This window comes from Phaenicophaeus curvirostris, chromosome Z (genome assembly GCF_032191515.1).
Source record: "Phaenicophaeus curvirostris isolate KB17595 chromosome Z, BPBGC_Pcur_1.0, whole genome shotgun sequence".
Classification (NCBI taxonomy): Eukaryota; Metazoa; Chordata; class Aves; order Cuculiformes; family Cuculidae; genus Phaenicophaeus; species Phaenicophaeus curvirostris.
In genome coordinates this window covers 71,282,377-71,302,776 of record NC_091431.1, presented here as the reverse complement: position 1 = coordinate 71,302,776, position 20,400 = coordinate 71,282,377, and the positions used below count along the sequence as shown (strand labels likewise).

Below are 20,400 nucleotides of genomic sequence, written 5' to 3'. Positions count from 1 at the left end.
TTCTTTACCCTAAATCATAGAATCATAGAATAGTTTGGGTTGGAAGGGACCTTAAATCACAAACAAGGAGTGATACATGAACTATCACCTGCTAGAAACAAACTTTGGAGGCTCTACAATAGATTGTAGTTTTGTAATATGGGATGAGTCAAATCTAACAATCCATTTGTATGGAAAAGGTGGAAGTCCCATCCCTTGTCTCTGCCCTCCTCCCAGTATTATTTGCTGTCTGGCATTCATTGCACAATTTTGCAGGCTGAGAAAAAAATAAACCCCTCAAAACCAGACTAGTTTTCTACCAGATGAGTGAGTTCAATTGCTTTAGTAAAAACAAATCACTATGCTGAAAATATGGCAAAATTTATGATGTAAAACTACCTATGGGGAAATGGGAGCATAAGTGGGCACAAAAAAATAAGAAGAGATCCTTTTATTTCTGGGACAGGCAAGAGGTGAAAAACTAAGTAAACCAGCTCATGCAGAGCTACTCTCAGGCACAAGCCTGTGAGACAAAATTCCTTCCTAAACTGTTCTCTGTTCTGCAAGACAGTAGGTATAATTACCTGTGCAAAAATATGGATCTCTCTCTATGATGGCTGCAACAGGAGAGAAAACTGTTGCTCCTTTGTGTTACAATAAAAGACCTACGCTATATGTTCATATGCAGAAAACCGCCAATATCTCTTATCTGTAAATTGTTCATACTTATTATTTTCCTATTCTCAATTAACTCTCTTTACATTACAAGTAACAGACGCACCACGTTGGGTGGATGAGGTGCTGAGGGATATGGTTTGGTGTTTGATGGGAACGGTTGGACTCGATGATCCGGTGGGTCTCTTCCAACCTGGTTATTCTGTGATTCTGTGATTCTGTGATTCTGTACCTGCCTTGGAAATCTTCTCTGATCCACTGAATAAAGTGTCAATGGAGGATCAAACCACAGCACATATTTTTTCTGATCTAGAAATCTCTGATTTTAGTTATTTATATGCTAAAAATAAAGGGAAGAAAATAAGCAAAAACTGTACAGCCTTGTGGCTGCTGTGCTTAGCACTTATTAACCATATTGAAACTTAGGAAGGGAAAGAAAGGCTTTTCTCATTACAGTGACAATTCAAAACATTTCTATGGTATATTTTTAATAATAGTAATAGAACTAATAGCGACAATAATAAAACAATTCAATGAGAATTATTTTATAATGATACCTACCATATTCAGCATCTACAAAAAATCATCCGAGATTAGAAATCATCGCTTAAAATTATTTCATCTATTCTACACAAAATAGGCTATTTATTTTTCTGTATATCAGCTTCATACAGGCCAAAGACCTCTATCTCAGCAGCTGATGTTTGTTATTTGACTCAGTCTAACAATTCTCCTTCTTTGGTTCACCAAGTCCCTAACTGATCAATCTAATAAACTGAAATAACAAAAGGAGTTGAAGAGTGCTGCTTCTTATAACAGAAGAGCTTTTTCTCAGAGCTGAGCTATTCAGGCCTCCCTTGAAGCCTACAGTGATACTCCAAACAGTGACCTATCAGAAAACTGGGACAACAGCTGCTTCTTATGTTCTTAGCTACTGTAGGGCTTTTAGTAACTTCTCATGTACACACTTGCATTTATTCAACCCATGGTTATTACTCCTTAGCTCCTAGTCCATAGATCTGGACTGGGTTTAAGATTGAGCAAAACATCCATGTAGCTGCTGATGTTAAGGCAGGAGAGCTTATATATTTATCCAGAACTACAAAACAAAGTGAACTCACATGTGGGTGGGGTTTTCTAATTCATAACATAAATGTACTGAATTTTTAGAGTATGATATATCTCATCCTAAGATCTGCATCTCAAGTTAGTCAGGTGAATAATGTTCTCAAATGTGAAATACTATAAATAAAAAAAGAAAGTCTAGGGTTTTAGGGATAAAGCCAGATGGAAAGTCATGTTATGTGGCAACTGAGGAGATTCAAAGGTCTCAGGAATTAGATGACTGGAGTTGGAGTAAACATTTAAATAATTTTGTGGTTCTAACCCAGTTGTTCTCGTATAGGTATCACAACACACATACAATGATGATAGCTATGATTGGAATCATGAACCTGGGAGCTGTAATGGGACTTGCAGCCTGTAAGTAGGATCACCCATGGAATACTTGCTTGCCTATTCCCTGCATGTGATGGTTTGTAAAAATATTTCATTAATTTTTTTTATAAAAATATTTCTTTAATTATTGGAAGGTGGAAGAGACACTAATAATACAGTTTCCCAGAGGTGATGCTTTATCATGATCAGTTCAGAAGCCTTCATCACAGGACAAATGTCTCCATTGACCTTTCTTTCATGGAAGCCAGCAGCTATCTACACATCACTAAATCTAAGGCAACATGTTAATAGCCACACAGACATAGTCAACTTGTTAATTACTCCCCCTGAAATGACAACAAATGAATTCATGGCCATCAGATCCTCCCACCCAAAAGCACAATCCTGGTCTTGAAAGAGTAGTGCAATTGCTACCTGCTATTCTTATTCCTGAAGAAAAGGGTACCTGGACTCCTGTTAATTATCAAGTTTTGATTAAGGAGAATTACTTCATTCACTTTGTTCATGTACGACTTTGAAGTAAATGATATTTTTCTGGAAACAGAAGCAATGATATGACTTTATTAAATATTAGTAGCATTATCTATATTGTAAGTGGTTTCTAACAGAATCATAGAATTATAGAAACACCGGGTCGGAAAAGACCCATCGGATCACTGAGTCCAACCATTCCTATCAAACACTAAACCATGCCCCTCAGAACCTCATCCACCCGTCCTTTAAACACCTCCAGGGAAGGTGACTCAACCACCTCCCTGGGCAGCCTGTTCCAGTGCCCAATGACCCTTTCTGTTAAAAATTTTTTCCTAATGTCCAGCCTAAATTTCACCTGGCGGAGCTTGAGGCCATTCCCTCTTGTCCTGTCCCCTGTCCCTTGGGAGAAGAGCCCAGCTCCCTCCTCTCCACAACCTCCTTTCAGGTAGTTGTAGAGAGCAGTGAGGTCTACCCTCAGCCTCCTCTTCTCCAGGCTAAACACTCCCAGCTCTCTCAGCCGCTCCTCATAAGGCCTGTTCTCCAGTAATGCAAGTGCTACAGCTAAGGTTTGCCTGAGTTACCTTTAGGCCTTATTTGCAAAAATGCGAGCATGTGTAAGAAGTAGTATTTTCTTTTCAAGAGATGCTTCTGGGAAAAAATATTTTCACTCCAACAATCTTATTCACATGAGTGGGACAGTTTATAGGTAAAACTTACCCTATTTGAATGACTGTAGTACAAGGTCTGAGGAAAAGCAGAGTGAGCTTTCTGGGCAGGAAGTCACAATCTTTCTAATTGATTCTGCAAATTTAGTCATGCTGATGCATGATTGCAGATGAAAAAAAAATGGTGGCTTTGCTGATAGCAACATTTGCATCATGAATGATAGTTACTGCACTGGGCCAAATTTTTGAGATAGGATTTTTCAGTGTTTTATCCAAAACTCTGTTTTATCTCGGCATCTCTACAGAAGGCAATACCCATGAGAGGTGACTGTTCAACACCCAGGGGAATCCTACATTTTACTATATAAGAATGTAATTAGCTTCTCTGTCCATATGTCTACGAGAAATAAGGAAATGAAACACTTTGCTTTCTAGACTTCGTCTTGGTTATACATATTGTAATTAGAACTTGATCAGAATTCTCAATAGTTCTGTTTTTTATGGTCCGTTTTGAACATAACATTTTCCTTTTTTTAATAATTACATTTTAGGAGGGAAAATGTATATCAGCAACTAGAAAATAAATTTTTTCAGAGCACAATATTAACATATAGTAGTACTATAAAAATAGTTTATGTTCTACAGCATAAGATATTTGTATTGTATCTTTTTTAGTTTAAGTTTCAATCAGTTCCTTGTCCTGAATGTTTTAGGGATTAGGTAAGTAGTTTTACCCATTGTAGGTGCTCTGCCTATAGATTAATTTTTTATACTATCTTCTTACACATTCAGATACTGTCTTACATGTCTGTCTATGTTTGTATACATTGGTATATACCTATTGATGCACAAACACATGATACTGCAGAAATATGTCTAATCTCCCGATGATGAAACACCTCATGGGAATGAATAAATATCAGTAGTTGGTGTAGAAGATTCTGTTTACTTGCTGCATCAGAATATTGAGCTGGAACTGATGTAAAAGAAGTATGATGCACACAAGTCAAGAGTTAAGCCCAAAGCATCCACTGTATAGACGGCAAGTAGTAGAGGAGAAGGTGTTTCTTGTAGTCAGTATTGTTATAAACAGTGTATAGCTTTGATTGATATTTGTGGACCATTTGTTACCACAACTGAAGACTAAAGGTATAATGTTCACTTATACTCTTCTAATTATTTGCAGTATATAAAAGCTTTGAGCCCTGATTTTAGAGACCTGACTGTGTGCAAGGTGCTGTATGACCAGTGAATGCAGCAAAAAGTTTGCCTTGCTGGCCACTGAGATCTTACATTTTTTACCTTCTTTGTCGGAAAGTAGATATCTTATTTTGAATTTTCATTGTACGTTGTGCTTTGTCTCTTTCTTGATGAGTATATGAAGATGATAATCTCTCCTGTGCAACACTTTGTGCAACAAAATCAATCTTGATTTTGGTTCTTCTTGAAATCCACTCAGGCCATTATCTCCTTTTCCAAATGTTTTGCTAGTAAACATCATGATAATGAGGACCCAAAGGGAGAAGACAAACCAGATTTAATTGACTCAAAGTTCAATTCAGTCAGATTTCTGTTCACACAAAACCTTTTAAAGCACAGAAAATGCTGCTTTTTCATGCCTACTACACGCTAAGTGAGATTAAGTTTCTTTCCCTTCTGATTTTCAGTAATGAAAGAAAGGGTACCACAATAATGAAACTGCTAACATTGAAGAAGTGTTTGTACACATCTATAGGTACAACTGAAAAAAAAAAATAGAAGAAAGAAAATAAAGAAGGCAGAATAAAATGGATAAACCATTTCCCAATTTGGAAGGCACTGAGTGCATTTCAGGTCACCATGGAATAACCAAAGGTGAAAATCACAGAATCACAGAATCACAGAATAACCAGGTTGGAAGAGACCCACCGGATCACCGAGTCCAACCGTTCCTACCAAACACTAAACCATATCCCTCAGCACCTCGTCCACCCGTGCCTTAAACACCTCCAGGGAAGGTGACTCAACCACCTCCCTGGGCAGCCTGTTCCAGTGCCCAATGACCCTTTCTGTAAAGAATTTTTTCCTAACGTCTAGCCTAAACCTCCCCTGTCGGAGCTTGAGGCCATTCCCTCTTGTCCTGTCCCCTGTCACTTGGGAGAAGAGGCCAGCACCCTCCTCTCTACAACGTCCTTTCAGGTAGTTGTAGAGAGCAATGAGGTCACCCCTCAGCCTCCTCTTCTCCAGGCTAAACAACCCCAGCTCTCTCAGCCGCTCCTCATAAGGCCTGTTCTCCAGCCCTTTCACCAGCTTTGTTGCTCTTCTCTGGACTCTCTCCAGAGCCTCAACATCCTTCTTGTGGTGAGGGGCCCAGAACTGAACACAGGATTCGAGGAGCGGTCTCACCAGTGCCGAGTACAGAGGGAGAATAACCTCCCTGGACCTGCTGGTCACGCCGTTTCTGATCCAAGCCAAGATGCCATTGGCCTTCTTGGCCACCTGGGCACACTGCTGGCTCATATTCAGTCGGCTGTCAACCAACACCCCCAGGTCCCTCTCCTCCAGGCAGCTTTCTAGACAGACTTCTCCTAGTCTGTAGCACTGCACAGGGTTGTTGTGCCCCAAGTGCAGGACCCGGCATTTGGCCTTGTTAAACCTCATGCCATTGGACTCTGCCCAGCGGTCCAGCCTGTTCAGATCCCTTTGCAGAGCCTCCCGACCCTCCAGCAGATCGACACTTCCACCCAGCTTAGTGTCGTCCGCAAACTTGCTAAGGGTGCATTCGATGCCTTCATCCAGGTCATTGATGAAGACATTGAACAGGGCTGGACCCAGCACTGAGCCCTGGGGAACCCCACTTGTCACTGGCCTCCAGCTGGATTTCACACCATTTCCCACCACTCTCTGGGCCCGGCCATCCAACCAGTTTTCCACCCAGGAGAGTGTGCGCCTGTCCAGCCCAGAGGCTGACAGTTTCTCAAGCAGAACGCTGTGAGAAACTGTGTCAAAGGCTTTGCTGAAGTCCAGGAAGACCACATCCACAGCCTTTCCCTCATCCAGTAGCCGGGTCACTTTGTCATAGAAGGCGATCAGGTTAGTCTGGCAAGATCTGCCTTTTGTGAACCCATGCTGACTGGGCCTGATCACCCGGTTCTCTTGCATGTGCTTCATGATAGCACTCAAGATCACCTGTTCCATGACTTTCCCTGGCACTGAGGTCAGACTGACAGGCCTGTAGTTTCCTGGGTCCTCCCTGCGGCCCTTTTTGTAGATGGGCACAACATCAGCCAGCCTCCAGTCCAGTGGGACTTCTCCAGTCTTCCAGGACTGTTGGAAGATGATGGAAAGGGGTTTGGCCAGCACATCCGCCAGCTCCTTCAGTACCCTAGGGTGAATCCCGTCCGGCCCCATAGACTTGTGACTGTCCAGTCGGGCTAGCAAGGCTCTGACCACCTCCTCTTGGATCATGGGAGCCTCATTATGCTCCTCTAGCTCCTGGGTTTGTACACAGGCGGAACGACCCTCCTTACGACTAAAGACTGAGGCAAAGAAGGCATTAAGTACCTCAGCCTTTTCCTCATCCCCTGTTACTGTTGTCCCTTCTGTGTCCAATAGGGACTGTATGGTCTCCCTAGTCCGCCTTTTATTATTTATATATTTGTAGAAAGATTTTTTGTTATCTTTCACTGACTTGGCCAATCCAATTTCTAGCTGAGCCTTAGCCCTTCTGATTTTTTCCCTACACAATCTCACTTCCCTATCAATCAGGCTTCTTCAGCAGCTGTGTGCTATCAGTCTTGGCCTGCATAGCACAGATCTAAAACATTAGGCAGACCAACAAGAGACAGAAACTTAATTTGAAAGCAGCTGTTTTAAGACAGATACATAATGGTATTAAAAGAGGAGCACTAGCAGTGAGGTGAGAATGAAAGAGAACATCCATTTGGCTGAGGATGCTTTTACATTTTTATTGTAACCAGATGCAGAGAGAGTACGGCCAATGGCAGCCGGAGACTCATTTAAAGGAGTGAGAGTATGACAAAGGAGAAGGCTTGGGTAAAAACCACTAATAACAGACTGCATGAGACGTACTCGACCTAAACTCAAATCTTTATTATACTGCAATAATTCTGGATGCTCAACAGATAATTTAGACCCTGTACCCCTCCAGGTATTGAGGTACCACTTTTTATGGATGGTAGCAGCATTAAGTGCAAAGGTTTATTTAAGGATTTAGGCATAATCTAATCATGCATCTGCTTTCCACTGAAGATATTAACACTGCTTATTTCAGGAGGATAAAGTTAACTGAAAGTTATGAATTGTTCTGCTCTGTTGTTTTCAGACTCAGAGAGCCCAAGTACCTTATTGTGTTTCTATTTGCATCTTTACTACTTGAAATCACAAATCATTTTATGAAGAGTCAAGGATTTGTTTTTATGTGCCCCTGAAGATACAGGAACTCTAAACTAGACTTTAGTTAAAAGCAAGTCACTATGCTGAACAAAGAATAAATAAAGGAAATGAGTGATTGCATCTTCATTTGAAATTAATAAGGAAAGTTGGAAGGTACAACAGTAATATGCATATGAATTTAGCAAGACCATTTGAAAACAACATTACAGAATATTTTCTGAGGACATATGTGGCCAAGACCTTGGTTTAATATCTTATCTGAAAATTTGTTTATGGTAATTTGAATGCTAAAATGAGAATTGAAACATAGAAAGTGCCGTGTTTCTCACCATGCAACTGAATATATAATGAATAAATGTATGAATTCTTTTTACAATAAGAACTTAACTGCTTAATGCTTTGGCTTTTTTTCTGAGATTATTTTAATTTTTTTGAGGCCTACACTATAGTCCTTATGTGAGAATAAGAATAGCAGAGAGGTACTATCTGCATTAAATGCTGCATTACTCAGCTGTTTCTCTTTCTTAGAAACAGGAGATATGTTCATAGTGTGTGGCTACTGAGGAAAGAGTTTCTACCTGTGTATTTGGAAAGGCAGCAGACAGTTTTTCTTTGATTGGTAAACCATTAAACAAAATTCTTTTGTCTTGCACAATGTCATCTGTTACCATCACGTAGGTATATATGTATAGGTGGGGGCAGGCAACTTCTGTTAACACAAAACTGAAAAAAACCTGAAAGATCTGACAAAGACCTCACAAAGCTAAACAAGTGACAGCATAATGGCAAATGTAGTTCAATGCTGAGAAATAAAAAGTGGCGTCACTAAAAGAGTAATCTGAATTATTCTTAATTGCTGGTGTACCATAGAATTTTGTAACACTAGGCAGAATTGTAAATGGGATATTTAAGTACCCTAGCTACAAGTCTTATACCAATTTTTCTTCTTGCCTTATTTTAAAGAATACTGCTATCTACATGAGTATTTACAGAATACAAGGCAATCAAATCTGTCAGTACTGCTGTTCTAAGCCATTCATTTCTTATCATGTGTGCATATAGCTTATAGGAAAGCAGCCTCTGTGACTTGGTGTTCTTGTCTGCAAAATGCTGATAGGAATGCTCACCCAAATTATAAGCCATGCATACTTCAGGAAAATAATTGTATGATAAAGGAAATTGTAAGACCAATGTATTTTGGTGGGCAATTCCTATGACGTGCATATTTCTATTTCAGATAAAAAGAGTTTATGTGTAGTAGTTGATACAGTGGTTTAAGTTGCTATTCACACACTTTCTTTTTATTTAAAAAGTCATTGTTCTAAATAGAAAAAACACTCATCCAGCCAAACACTCATGATCACCCTACCTTCAAGAGTATCTCTGGCACTATCAATAGCTGGGATTTCTTCTGTAGTTTTGGCACACAGGGAGAACGAGAAACAGAACTCCAGATGTGGCTGACTGAGTTTGGACTACCTTCTGCTGGTTTGGCACCTCTATAACAAAATAAAACACATTTTGGCTCAGCTATGCATATGAGAATCTGATTGATTTTATCTGCAATTTATAGTATATAAGACAGAGAAGATGACAGAATAATGATTTTGTAAAAATATAAGCAGAATCAACAAATAGAAGAAAGAAGCAGGTGACCTATATTTCAGAGACAGGAACATCTCAGTAATGCACATGAAAAGCCCTTTCCAACCCTCCTTCAAATTGTACACCATCCAAATCTATTTGTCATGAAGCAGTTACCTGCTCATAGCTGAAAAAGTGCTTTGATATATTTTTTATGAATCTAGCCTTTCCAGTGCTGTGATAACTGATTGCAACACAATCTTGCATTAATTATTGTACTTCTGTCTCCAGAATGATGCCTTACTAAAAAAGAAAGATGAAAAAGAGGATGTATTTATTTTACAAGAAAAAAAAGAAAAAGCCACATAACAAAAGGCTTAAAGAAGAATTTATTTTTTTCTTTCATAATACTGCAAGGGAAAATGAAATAATTAAGAAAAAGTTAAAAATTCCATTTTGGGAAACCATTTTTTCTTGATGTAAATGAGCTATTCAGTAAAGGAGGGATTAATTAATAATAAAAAGTATAGATGCCATTCAGAACAGATTTGGAGCTCTATTTGGGTTTTTCCCACCTTGGAAAACATTAAACAGCCAGCAATAATTCAAGATAAGTAATATGATTTTTAAGCGGAAATTTTTATTTATCTTTATTTTTATTTTCAATGTTTATAGGTAATAAATTCTTAAAGTAACACATATTCTATACGGAAAAAAAGAAAATAGTTCTCTTCATAAATTAAGTTTTACCAGATGCTTTAACTATCCAGTTCATATATTCATACTTTCATGTACTATACAGTTTGTAAGGACACAGGAGCTCTCATTTATTTTTTTTTTCTCTTTGATACATAAAGCCCACTCATTCTTACAGTCTGTGTTTGAATCATGTTTATATCTCACAGCAGTATCAGTAAACTTCATCCACTATAATTTCTTAAAATCATCTATTTTTCTACTGCATTTTACCTGAATCAAAAGCTAGTACTTTGCAATTATCTTCACAGAAAAAGACTAACAGTGAATTTAATGTAAGAGATATAATTATTGTATGATGTCTGATTACTATTCTTATATCTTAATGCTTGACGTAAATGGTAGCTAGAGTTTAGACTTATTGCTTCAGTGGAACATCTTCACTTTCTGTCCACACACGAACAGAACATTCCTCTCACAGTTCAGGTTTCTGTTCCATTAATATGACAATAATTTACACAATGTTTCATGGATTATATTTACTAGCTTTATAGAGGTCCCTTTTGAAACCTTTGGGAAGCAGGCAAAGACTCTAGGGTTTCTGTTTAACAGTATAGTTAATAATAATAATAATAAATGTTATGTGGGTCTGACATACATACGTAACCAGCTCTTGATCTCTAGGAGGTTGTTTCTTTCCAGCTTAAGGCTTATGCCCCATAGTATGTTACTGAGCAAAACGAAGATATTTGTCTATGTAATGTCTCATACAACTTCCTTTCCATTACTTTCTGAGATGAAATCTGTGTTTAAAGGTATTAATTGTAGACCATAAATAAATAATACTGCCCTTCCACACTTAGCTTGTCCTCTTGGTCCATATGACGTGAGGTGGGAAATAGGGTTTTCAATTTAGGCATTTTATTTCTGCCTTCTGCACTGGAAAAATTCATTGTCTTAGTAGTCCAGGAAGGAGATCAATGAATACATAAGGTAAATGTAAAGGTAGGGCCCCTCAAAAGGGTAGTGTGTTCGAGCATTAAGAAGCTGATATGTCATAAGTGGGTGCTACAATCTGATTTCTGGTATGAGGATGTCTACTCAAGATAGCATTTCCCCAGATAAATATGAGACTGAATAACTCCTTTTAAGTAAGTGCCATAAGAAAAGTAGACATTAAATCTCCAATCTATTTTCCATTCAAAACCATGTTGAGGATATCCTTTCTTGTCACATCCCAATTTAGAATTTTTTGAAACTTTTCTAAATTGTTTGTACTGTCCTGCTTTTTGCACATATGCAAAGGTAATATTATGAAGGAAAATAATAACTCATTACTATTTCATCTCTACATTTCTTGGGGCAAAAGCAAATCCTACAAGTAAAATACATCTTCCAAATATAATTGCCTAGAAAACCATTTTGATTCATGTGCTTGGGCAATTCTTAACAGAATGTGTTTCTCTACTACAAACAGAAGACGTCACTATATATTAAGAATGAAAACAAGGTAGTGATTCTAGCACATCTTAGTGAAATATTTTAAGGTCAGCCATTTGAGAAAAGAAAGTAAGTGAAAATAACACAGTGGATTAAAATGTCTGGTGTTATTTTGCAAAGGAAGAGAGTGATACATGTGTCCTTGTTACAGATTTTAACAGCTGAAGCTTTACTGAATGCAGTGGCATGGTATAAGGGTACACTTGAAGTATCTCAGCAGGGTATTAGACACAGATATCTTACATTTACTCACTGAAAGTTATGACTTATATTCAGAAGCCAGAAGGTCTTCTAGTCATAACTGACTCTACGCTCCTAATTCATTTCCTTAGCAAATAAGATAGGACTTATCTAGGTTCCAAATTCATTTTTATCAAAGTTGAATGCAAATGTCTCTCTACATTAACTATTTTAAAGCTAGTGCATTAAAGCTCACATTCGTCTAAGCAAAGAGAGAAATAGGACCATGAAGTATTGGCTTTAGAGCATCCAGATTCAGAGCCAAGAGTGAAAGGTGAATTTTTACAAGGCAAATGTTAATTATGTACACTTTAATGTTATGCAAATGGGCATCAACCTAAACAGAAATAAATTAGTAGTTGATTGTATTATTAGAATTCCTATAAACAAAATAATATAGTTGATCTTACATATTTTTATATTTTGGGGTTTTATTTTTAGCTAAGAAAGAAAGATAAATATAAAACAATTCTATCTCACATATCATTGTTGTGACTCTGTATAGTCCTTCTTTGCAACAGAGTCTCTTATTCAACAATACCTAGAAAAAGATCTTTTGACTGAAATGTATACTGATTGGAGTGCTCTGGCTTTCTCAGCAAGGCAATGCGTCATAGAATTAAATAAGCCTCTGGGTCATCCTGGTATCAATGGGATTAGATATTTGTTTAAAACAAGGCATATGCCTAAGTCATTTGCTGAACTGAGATCTGAAAGAAGCAAGAGAATAAAGGAAATTACTGTATGTAATTATGTCATTAAAGGTGGCTTACTACTGACTGCACAGGAGTGACACAAGTTAAGGCCATTCAGAATCCTTCATACCGCAATGTTTTAGTGTTTCCTTTGTGTATGCAGAAAGAAGATTTTGCATGCTTTTATCTCACATCATATGATGCAAAATATATAAAAGACCACAAACTCTAATGTTCTGAGAATTCCAGCTACCTCATATACAATCCTGTATTATAATCACAATATTAACTCAATAAATATTGAAAGCCTAGTCCTGAGGGTCTCTGGCAGCCAAAGCTTACAGGTCTGAGTCTTTTTATGGGGCTAGCCATATGCTCATGATGATTAACAACGCTTCTCAGAAGCATTAAATGCACTTGTCTTGTCTTCACACCTCAGTGCACAGCCAAAGCATAACACCAGTCACAAAGAGCCATTCAGACTGCTATGCATTATTGTTTAATTAAACAACATGGATAATTTCCAAGGCTATTTGAAGTATAAACATGGTCTGGTATGTAAGGTCTGTTTAACCTTATGAAGAAAGTACAAATGTTGTGAGGAATGAAGTGGAAATGTGAGGAATGAAGCAGAAATGTGAGGAAAACCACATACGCAAATATTAGTTCACATTTTTTGTTTTTTCTCCTCCTGGATTTAAGTTGACAAAATCATGAAATAGGGGAATCAACTACCAAACACACTTTTTTCCTCCTCGACTCCCAGCTGTGATAAGTGTGAGGACATTGATTACAGAACTTATTTTTGAAAATTCAATTGCATCCTGTTCAGAGATATACAGAGCTCTAATTAAGTGATCCGATCTATTAGAGCTAGAAACCTCCTTTAGCTACAAAAAGACTTTCCCAGTAACTTAGACTTAAACTTTTATCTTTAAAGTATTTGCTGGAAAAGCTCTGTGGAAGTACAATTGTGGTAAGTAAAAAACATCCTGCCGCACAGCACCAACACAACATTTCTGAAACTTTCTGACTTAAACACTACCTGTGGTCTGTGCTATCCTTTTAAAGGGAGGCAAATCTATTTCTTTGATATTTTGCAGTAGTGTAACAGGAAAGACTAGATGACTCCCTGCTAATACTTCGCATTGATGGTAGGATTTCAAAAAGCATCTTTTTGACTCAAAAGAAAGCAAAGTTAAGTCAGACCAGAGGGCTTTTGAAAAACCTACTTCAAGCTAGCAAAATAATTTCATTTTCCATTCTCCAAGCCACTTCTATGCTTAGCCATACTGCACTGTGTTTTTCAGAGGATGCCTATAAAACTCAAGTCCGAATTGATGATGAACCAGCCTATTTGGACATTCTAGACACTGCTGGACAGGTGAGTAATTTCCCAATGTGAACCATTCAATCAGAAATAAACCCAAAGATTTTTAACCTCAGATACATGGGTCACAGAGTTAGAAACAAAATTCCTATACAAATATATAGGGAGCAGTAGCAGAATAACATTGAGGAATTAACAAACGAGAAGATTAAAGGAGTGCTTCAGTGGGAGAGCATAACTTCAAAAGATAACCAGAAGGGCAAATTTCATCAAGTAGAAGACAAAAAACTGTTTACTTCTTTTCTGTTGTATGCAGAAACATCTCTTACAATCATGGAATAAATAAATGCTGTCACTGGTTTGTCAAGTGTTTCTCTCTCTCACTTTTGTACATATTATGGGAAACTTCTGGTCTACTTGTTGATCAAGTACTTTGTTACCATTCTACTCCTCCTCACGTTATATTTACACTTCAAATGCTCATTCATAAGGAAAAGATCTTAATGCCAAAAAATTAAAACAGTGTTACTTACTGCAGGTGTGGGCATTAGTCAGGGAATTCATTCCACATGCAGTAAGATTAAAGGAGTTAAATAGAAGTTCCTCCCCTTTCCATCTCAAAAATGTTTTTGCTGTTTAACAAGAATGTTGTGGCTGGTTGATCTTTTCTGAGGTATGTGTCAGCTTCAGTTTGAAGACTCCAATAATTTCCTGAGTTTCCATGCTGTATGTATATCTTGTATAGCAAAGAGTCAGCCAACACGGACAGCAGATCCTTAAAGCAAACAAACAAAAATTATTTAGGATGTATGATCCTGGAAATCTTGATCTCAGCTTCCCAAACTTATAATACACCTCAGCTGGGCACTGCAAATGGCAGGAAATGCAGTCTGCTGCCAGGAATCAGAAAATTAGAAAGACAACAAGTTATATAAAATGGATGCTGTTTCAGGGGATTGTGGTGTGAATTTTACATGTGAATGAAATATAGGCCAATTTCAAAGTGAACTCAACCCTGTTTAAAGAATCAAATATGACCTGAATTATTCTTCCTTAACCCAAAAATTATGCAGAATCAGCAGTTAACCAGTGATTTACTGCTGAGTCTCCTGTGAGAGTGTTTGATTCTCCAGAAAATTTGAGCTGAATTTCAAGGGATATCTCCAAAGCTGTGAATTTAATTTACCTAGAATTTATTATTGTATCAGACCCAAGAAGTTTCTTATGCATAACAGTTCTAGAATAGATTTAACAATGATTTGGCTGGGGGAAAGTGTATCATAGTTGCTACTCTGTATGTCTGAAATATCTCTAATTCTGTTGGAGGAGAGGAAGCAACATCTTTGCTTAGTCTATGTAGGATTTATGTCACAGATGTGTTCCTAATTTCCTGTGGAAACTCTTAGAAAATGCAGGAGTTAAACTCTGTAAACTATAGAAGAGGATACAGCATGTACAGACCTTCTTGCATGGTTCTGCTTACAGACGTGCAGAAAAGATGTGCCACCTGATGCTAAGTTTGCATCACTAATGCAAATATTACTCTAGGGAAATAAAGGAGCTTATAATCAAAGCAAAGAATGCATGATTAATGACACAAAAATGGATAATGCACTTTTATTTTGAGCTGGGAGTAATATGGTGTAAAAGCCAAGAGAAATAATTACTTTTACTTGGATTCTCTTTCCATTTGTTTTTGTTCTTAGACAGACAATTTTGTGTTGTTGGTAAAAAAAAATATACAATCAGATACTGACAGTTTCCTTCTCCTCCTAATCTCCCACCAAAATCAAATCTTCTACTTTTTCTTTCACTGGTATTTCATTTTCTGTCGGCTCATTTTAAAATGAAAGAATCCCTTTATATTTTCTTTTTTTTTAGATTCGGGAAAAGGGAAAATATATCCCTGTGCAACAATCTTTGAAGTACCTGTAAACATTATATTTTCCAACTTAAACCATCCATATTTTTTTCAGTCGCTTTTGATTTTTAGAATAATACCCTGTCAACTGTACTATTTCTACATAGTATTTTATTTTTTATCATATTAAAAACCAGAACAAAATCTTGTTTTAATGAGGCAAGGGATTTATTGTCAATATGATGACTTTTTGCAGAATTGAAAGTTGTAAAGTAAGAAAAGATATCAAAATAATGCAAACAGTGAAAGCTGATGAGAATGATAGTAGAGAAAAATCTCCTCTTTAAATTTCCCTGTTCTTACAGGGGAAACTGTCACTGAAATTTGTCTCAATATATCTATGCAAGGAAGCTATTCCTACTTTTCTAGGCTCCAACTTTTCAGAAAATGTCCTCTCTACGTATCCTGTATCTAGCTGCTTGGTTTTGCAGATGTCTTTGAATTTGTTGCCTCTCCATCTGCAGTACACAGATCCAGAATAAATCAAGACCTAATACAACTCCTATTGAATTGAATGGCTGAAAATGCCTCTTTTCTCACAGAGGGCTAAATGTTACTCTCACCAAAGTTCAGACTGAAATTCTTCTGTTGCTTTAGTGGCTGAAGATAAAAATCCAAAGCACCCTGTTGTGCTGGTGGTGATGTGCTCTGATGGCACAACTTTGTGTTTCAAGTTAATGCAGAGAAGGTGTTACAGCTTCTAAATCATGTAGTGGAAATCTCATTTCCCTCTTAGTGTCCTCACAGTCATAAATACTTCACCATCAACTTTGAATTATGACTTTAATCACTTCAGAAGATCAAGGAGCTAAAATTGTAATTCTTCCCTCTTTGGGAAGCACAAGAAGTAAATAATAAGAATGACTGAAATTAACGTATTTTGTTCTAGAGAGTATGTTTCACTAAAGATGTTTCTTCTTTCTTTTCTGTACCTATGCAGTACACTTCAACACTGACCAACTATTGTGATGCATTAATAATTAATATTCTTTCATGTCAAGTTCAGAGTTAAAAATCCATATCTGATTTCATAGCTGTCATAGCTGACAGATACAGTTTGGAGCACCAAAACCAAAGATATTACTTCAGAAATACAATTCAAGTTCTTAACTTTTTGAAGTTAAGAAACGTTCAAACAAAGTGAAAACCAGAAACATGGGGAACCTGTTAGTATTGCTCCTCTAGTTACTGGTCTTCCTCATCTTGTGCATACACATAGACACCTCTAAATATGACAGATTGCTTCTCTTTGGAAGCAGACTGGAATTCTTTGAAATCTGGATGTATATTGTTCATCTTGCCAGTTTTCCTGTTGTTCTCTTCCAGTATAACTATTGTAGTGAAGATACAGGAAAAAGTACATTGTTAATGTATGTAGGGCCAGTGTAAGTAGTTATGCTTCACTGAACTCACCAACCCTGCTTTTCATCAACTGCTGCAGCTGCCAGCAGGGTAGCTTGTCTTTGCTCACCACAATCAAATTCAGACACAATAAGGTTACATTTACCTCAGAGAGTTTCAATAGCATGTATTTCTGCTGCTGTTGCTTGTTGCACGTTGTCATAACAGCTCCTGCTATAGAACTTGAAAAAGTAAGGTGCAGTTAGAAGGAAATGAACAAAAATTGACGTTGGTTTTCTTTTTCAATGCCACCGCTGCATCTAGAAGACGTGTATTCTAGCAGCCTATTTGCTGCTAGAAGTTATCAGTGATGCCTTTGGCTCTTTAATTAGAAGTTCTCTTCTTAAACTAAAAGTTTTGGGGTTTTTTACATCTATATTTCAATTAAAATGAAACTGAAAAACAAATTAAAACAGAGACCAAATGTGAGATTGAGCTTTAGGAGAAATTTTTTTTTAGCTACCTTTTAACCTTCTGGGCTAGCTGCAATTTTGCATGTGGAGTGAACAAAAAAAAAACCAACAAAAAAACCCCAACCACCTTAATGGAAACCTGCAAATACCAACTATTATGCATAAAGATAGCTTGAACTTCCCAGGGAAGTTAAGTTCCCATCAGATGGGAGCCTCAATCTATCCTACTCCTAACTGTTCAGTGCCAGTGTTGGTAATAGATGCCCAGAACCAGGAAAATGAGCACAGGTCAACAGAAAAGCACTTGAAGAGCAGAACAAAGGAATTCCATCACTCAAGCCAGTAAGTCAGCCTCTTTGGGGGCCCAGTTTAAATGCCTCTATGCAGATGCCTGTAGCATGGAGAGTAAACAAGAGTTAGAGGTGTGTACACTCCTGCAGGGCTATGGTCTTATTGACATCACAGAGATATGTTGAGATGGTTGCTATGACTGGAGTGTCAGAATTGAAGGATATAAGCTCTCTAAGAAGGGCAAGCAGGGTAGATGTGGAACACGCTGTGTCCAGATGGAGTGCATAGACCTCTACCTGGGGACAGATGAGGAGCTGATGAAGAGCTTGTGGGTTAGGAATAAAGGAAGGGGAAGGAAAGGTGACATCATGGTGGGAGTCTGCTACAGGCCACCTGACCATTAAAACCAAGCAGATGAGGCCCTCTATAGACAGATTGGAATAGCCTTGTGTTCATAAGCCTTGGTCCTCACATATGCCCAGGTGGCCAAGAAGACCAAAAGCATCTTGGCTTATATCAGAAGCAGTATGTCCAGCAGGTCCAGGGAGGTTCTTCTCTCTCGGGACTCAGCACTGGTGAGACCGCTCCTCGAATCCTGTGTTCAGTTCTGGGCCCCTCACCACAAGAAGGATGTTGAGGCTCTGGAGCGAGCCCAGAGAAGAGCAACAAAGCTGGTGAAGGGGCTGGAGAACAGGCCTTATGAGGAACAGCTGAGAGAGTTGGGGGTGTTTAGCCTGGAGAAGAGGAGGCTGAGGAGGGACCTTATTGCTCTCTATAACTACCTGAAAGGAGGTTGTGGAGAGGAGGGAGCTGGCCTCTTCTCCCAAGTGACAGGGGACAGGACAAGAGGAAATGACCTCAAGCTCCACCAGAGGAGGTTCAGGCTGGACACCAGAAAAAAAATTCACAGAAAAGGTTATAGGGAACTGGCAGAGTCTGCCCAAGGAGGTGGCTGAGTCACCATGCCTGGAGGTGTTTAAAAGACGAGTGGACAAGGTGGTCAGGGGCATGCTTTATTGGCAGATAGGGACAGTTGGACTCAATGATCCTGGAGGTCTTTTCCAATTTAGTGATTCTGTGATTATCCAGCGTGTCACAAACCTCATTGGCTTTTACTATTATTTGATTTAAACTGGTGTAAAGTCTTCGGCTTCCATGAAACTTGTGAGCGCAAATGAAGATGATATTGAGACCTGAAGTCCTTTATTCTGTGCTCGGTTCCCTTCTCAATTATTCTCAGAGACTGACAACCCCCAGCTTCTCTAACCATGCATGAAAACCCTCCACACGGAGTTACAGAAACCTTCTGTTCACTCATTTACACTTTCTCACTCTCTCTTCTAACTTAAAAATATGTTTTTACTTCAGGAGCCTAGTTTCAATATCCCCCTTGGAGCATACACAGCAGTTATCTCTCCTGTTGTATTTATAAACTATTGACTGACACAGGAGCTTTTATTCTTGCCACAGCTTTACTCTGGGAGACACGTTACCCATCCTCCCTGTTTAGATCTCAAGCTGAATGTTAAAAGACCATCAGGCAGCACTCCCTTCATCCCAAAACAATCTGAGATGACCCTACATTGGCTAGAAAAACTTGTTTTCAGTGACAAAGCAGACAAATATGCAGGAAAATGGATTTCTGTACCTGTCAATGAGACAGTGACTTTCAAGATTATTGCACCAATTTTTGCTGGTTAAAATGTTAGCTTTTTATGATAAACCTAGTGCATCAACGTATTTCCCAGGTGTGAATCACTGACTTGAAAAACTGGCCTTAAAATGTGATTGCATGCCATTTCAGAGAGATTTCCCTTTGTCTGCAGCAGTGTGCACATGAATTCATTTCCAGGTAGACACTTTTCAACCTGACAACAACAGTGCACTCTGTAGTGAAATCCATCTCTCAAATTGCTAGCAAATCACAAAACATGTTTATCTTGCCAGCCTCCAGGACTACAATTTTTGCCCCCTGCTTCAGGCTTTGAAGAGAAACCATATTAGTCCCAAGAGCCCTTCAGATAAACACACTTTCTCAGACTAAACGTTATAGTCCAATGACTCATTCAGACTGTTATCTGAGATCCTTCTGCTTATTATCTAAACATGCTGCTCTAATCCTGAATCAATGGAAGTCGAATTTGAAACTACACTGCTGCAGCTTATCTCAAAGAAATGTAAAATGCCTTTTTGGCAGTAATTATATTTTAATGAGCCTTTACAGTATGTTCTTTTAAGGAGAAAATAATTTTAGAACACTTTCTTCTGGGTACTGCAGTGAGTAAATGAAATTCATTTTACTTCTAAGGCATGGTGGTAGTGAACTAAGTAGCAATCCTGAACAGAGCATATTAGGTGAAGAACATTAATTTTATTTTCTTTGTATGTTTTTGTTTCACAGCCTGATGGTGAGACCCTTAAAAATGAAATCATAGCATGGAAAATTTGGCGGACTCTCAAGACAAACTTTTTTTAACTTTCTAGGGAAAGCTAAACTCTCTCCCAAGACCAAGTCATTTTATTTGGGAATAGGCAGATTTTGAAGAAACGTTGATTTGGCACAGATATTGAGTGAAAAAAACAGTTCCAGTAAATCGCAGATGAAATTGCAGGCCTGACCACAATTTACTTCAGATTATGGGCAAAATATTCTTGGGTTTTCTTGGGAAAAGATTGAGTCATC

General features: G+C 38.1%; 1 protein-coding gene across 2 annotated transcripts in view; it reads left to right on the top strand.

Annotated features, from left to right (window-relative positions):
* The window catches only part of RIT2 (Ras like without CAAX 2), a 200,854-nt gene that overhangs the window by 70,953 nt on the left and 109,501 nt on the right, over positions 1-20,400 (top strand). For both annotated transcript variants that reach the window (XM_069880210.1, XM_069880208.1), the window contains one exon: positions 13,672-13,745. In XM_069880210.1, coding sequence (XP_069736311.1) covers positions 13,672-13,745 — 74 coding nt within the window. The remainder of the gene's footprint in view (positions 1-13,671; positions 13,746-20,400) is intronic.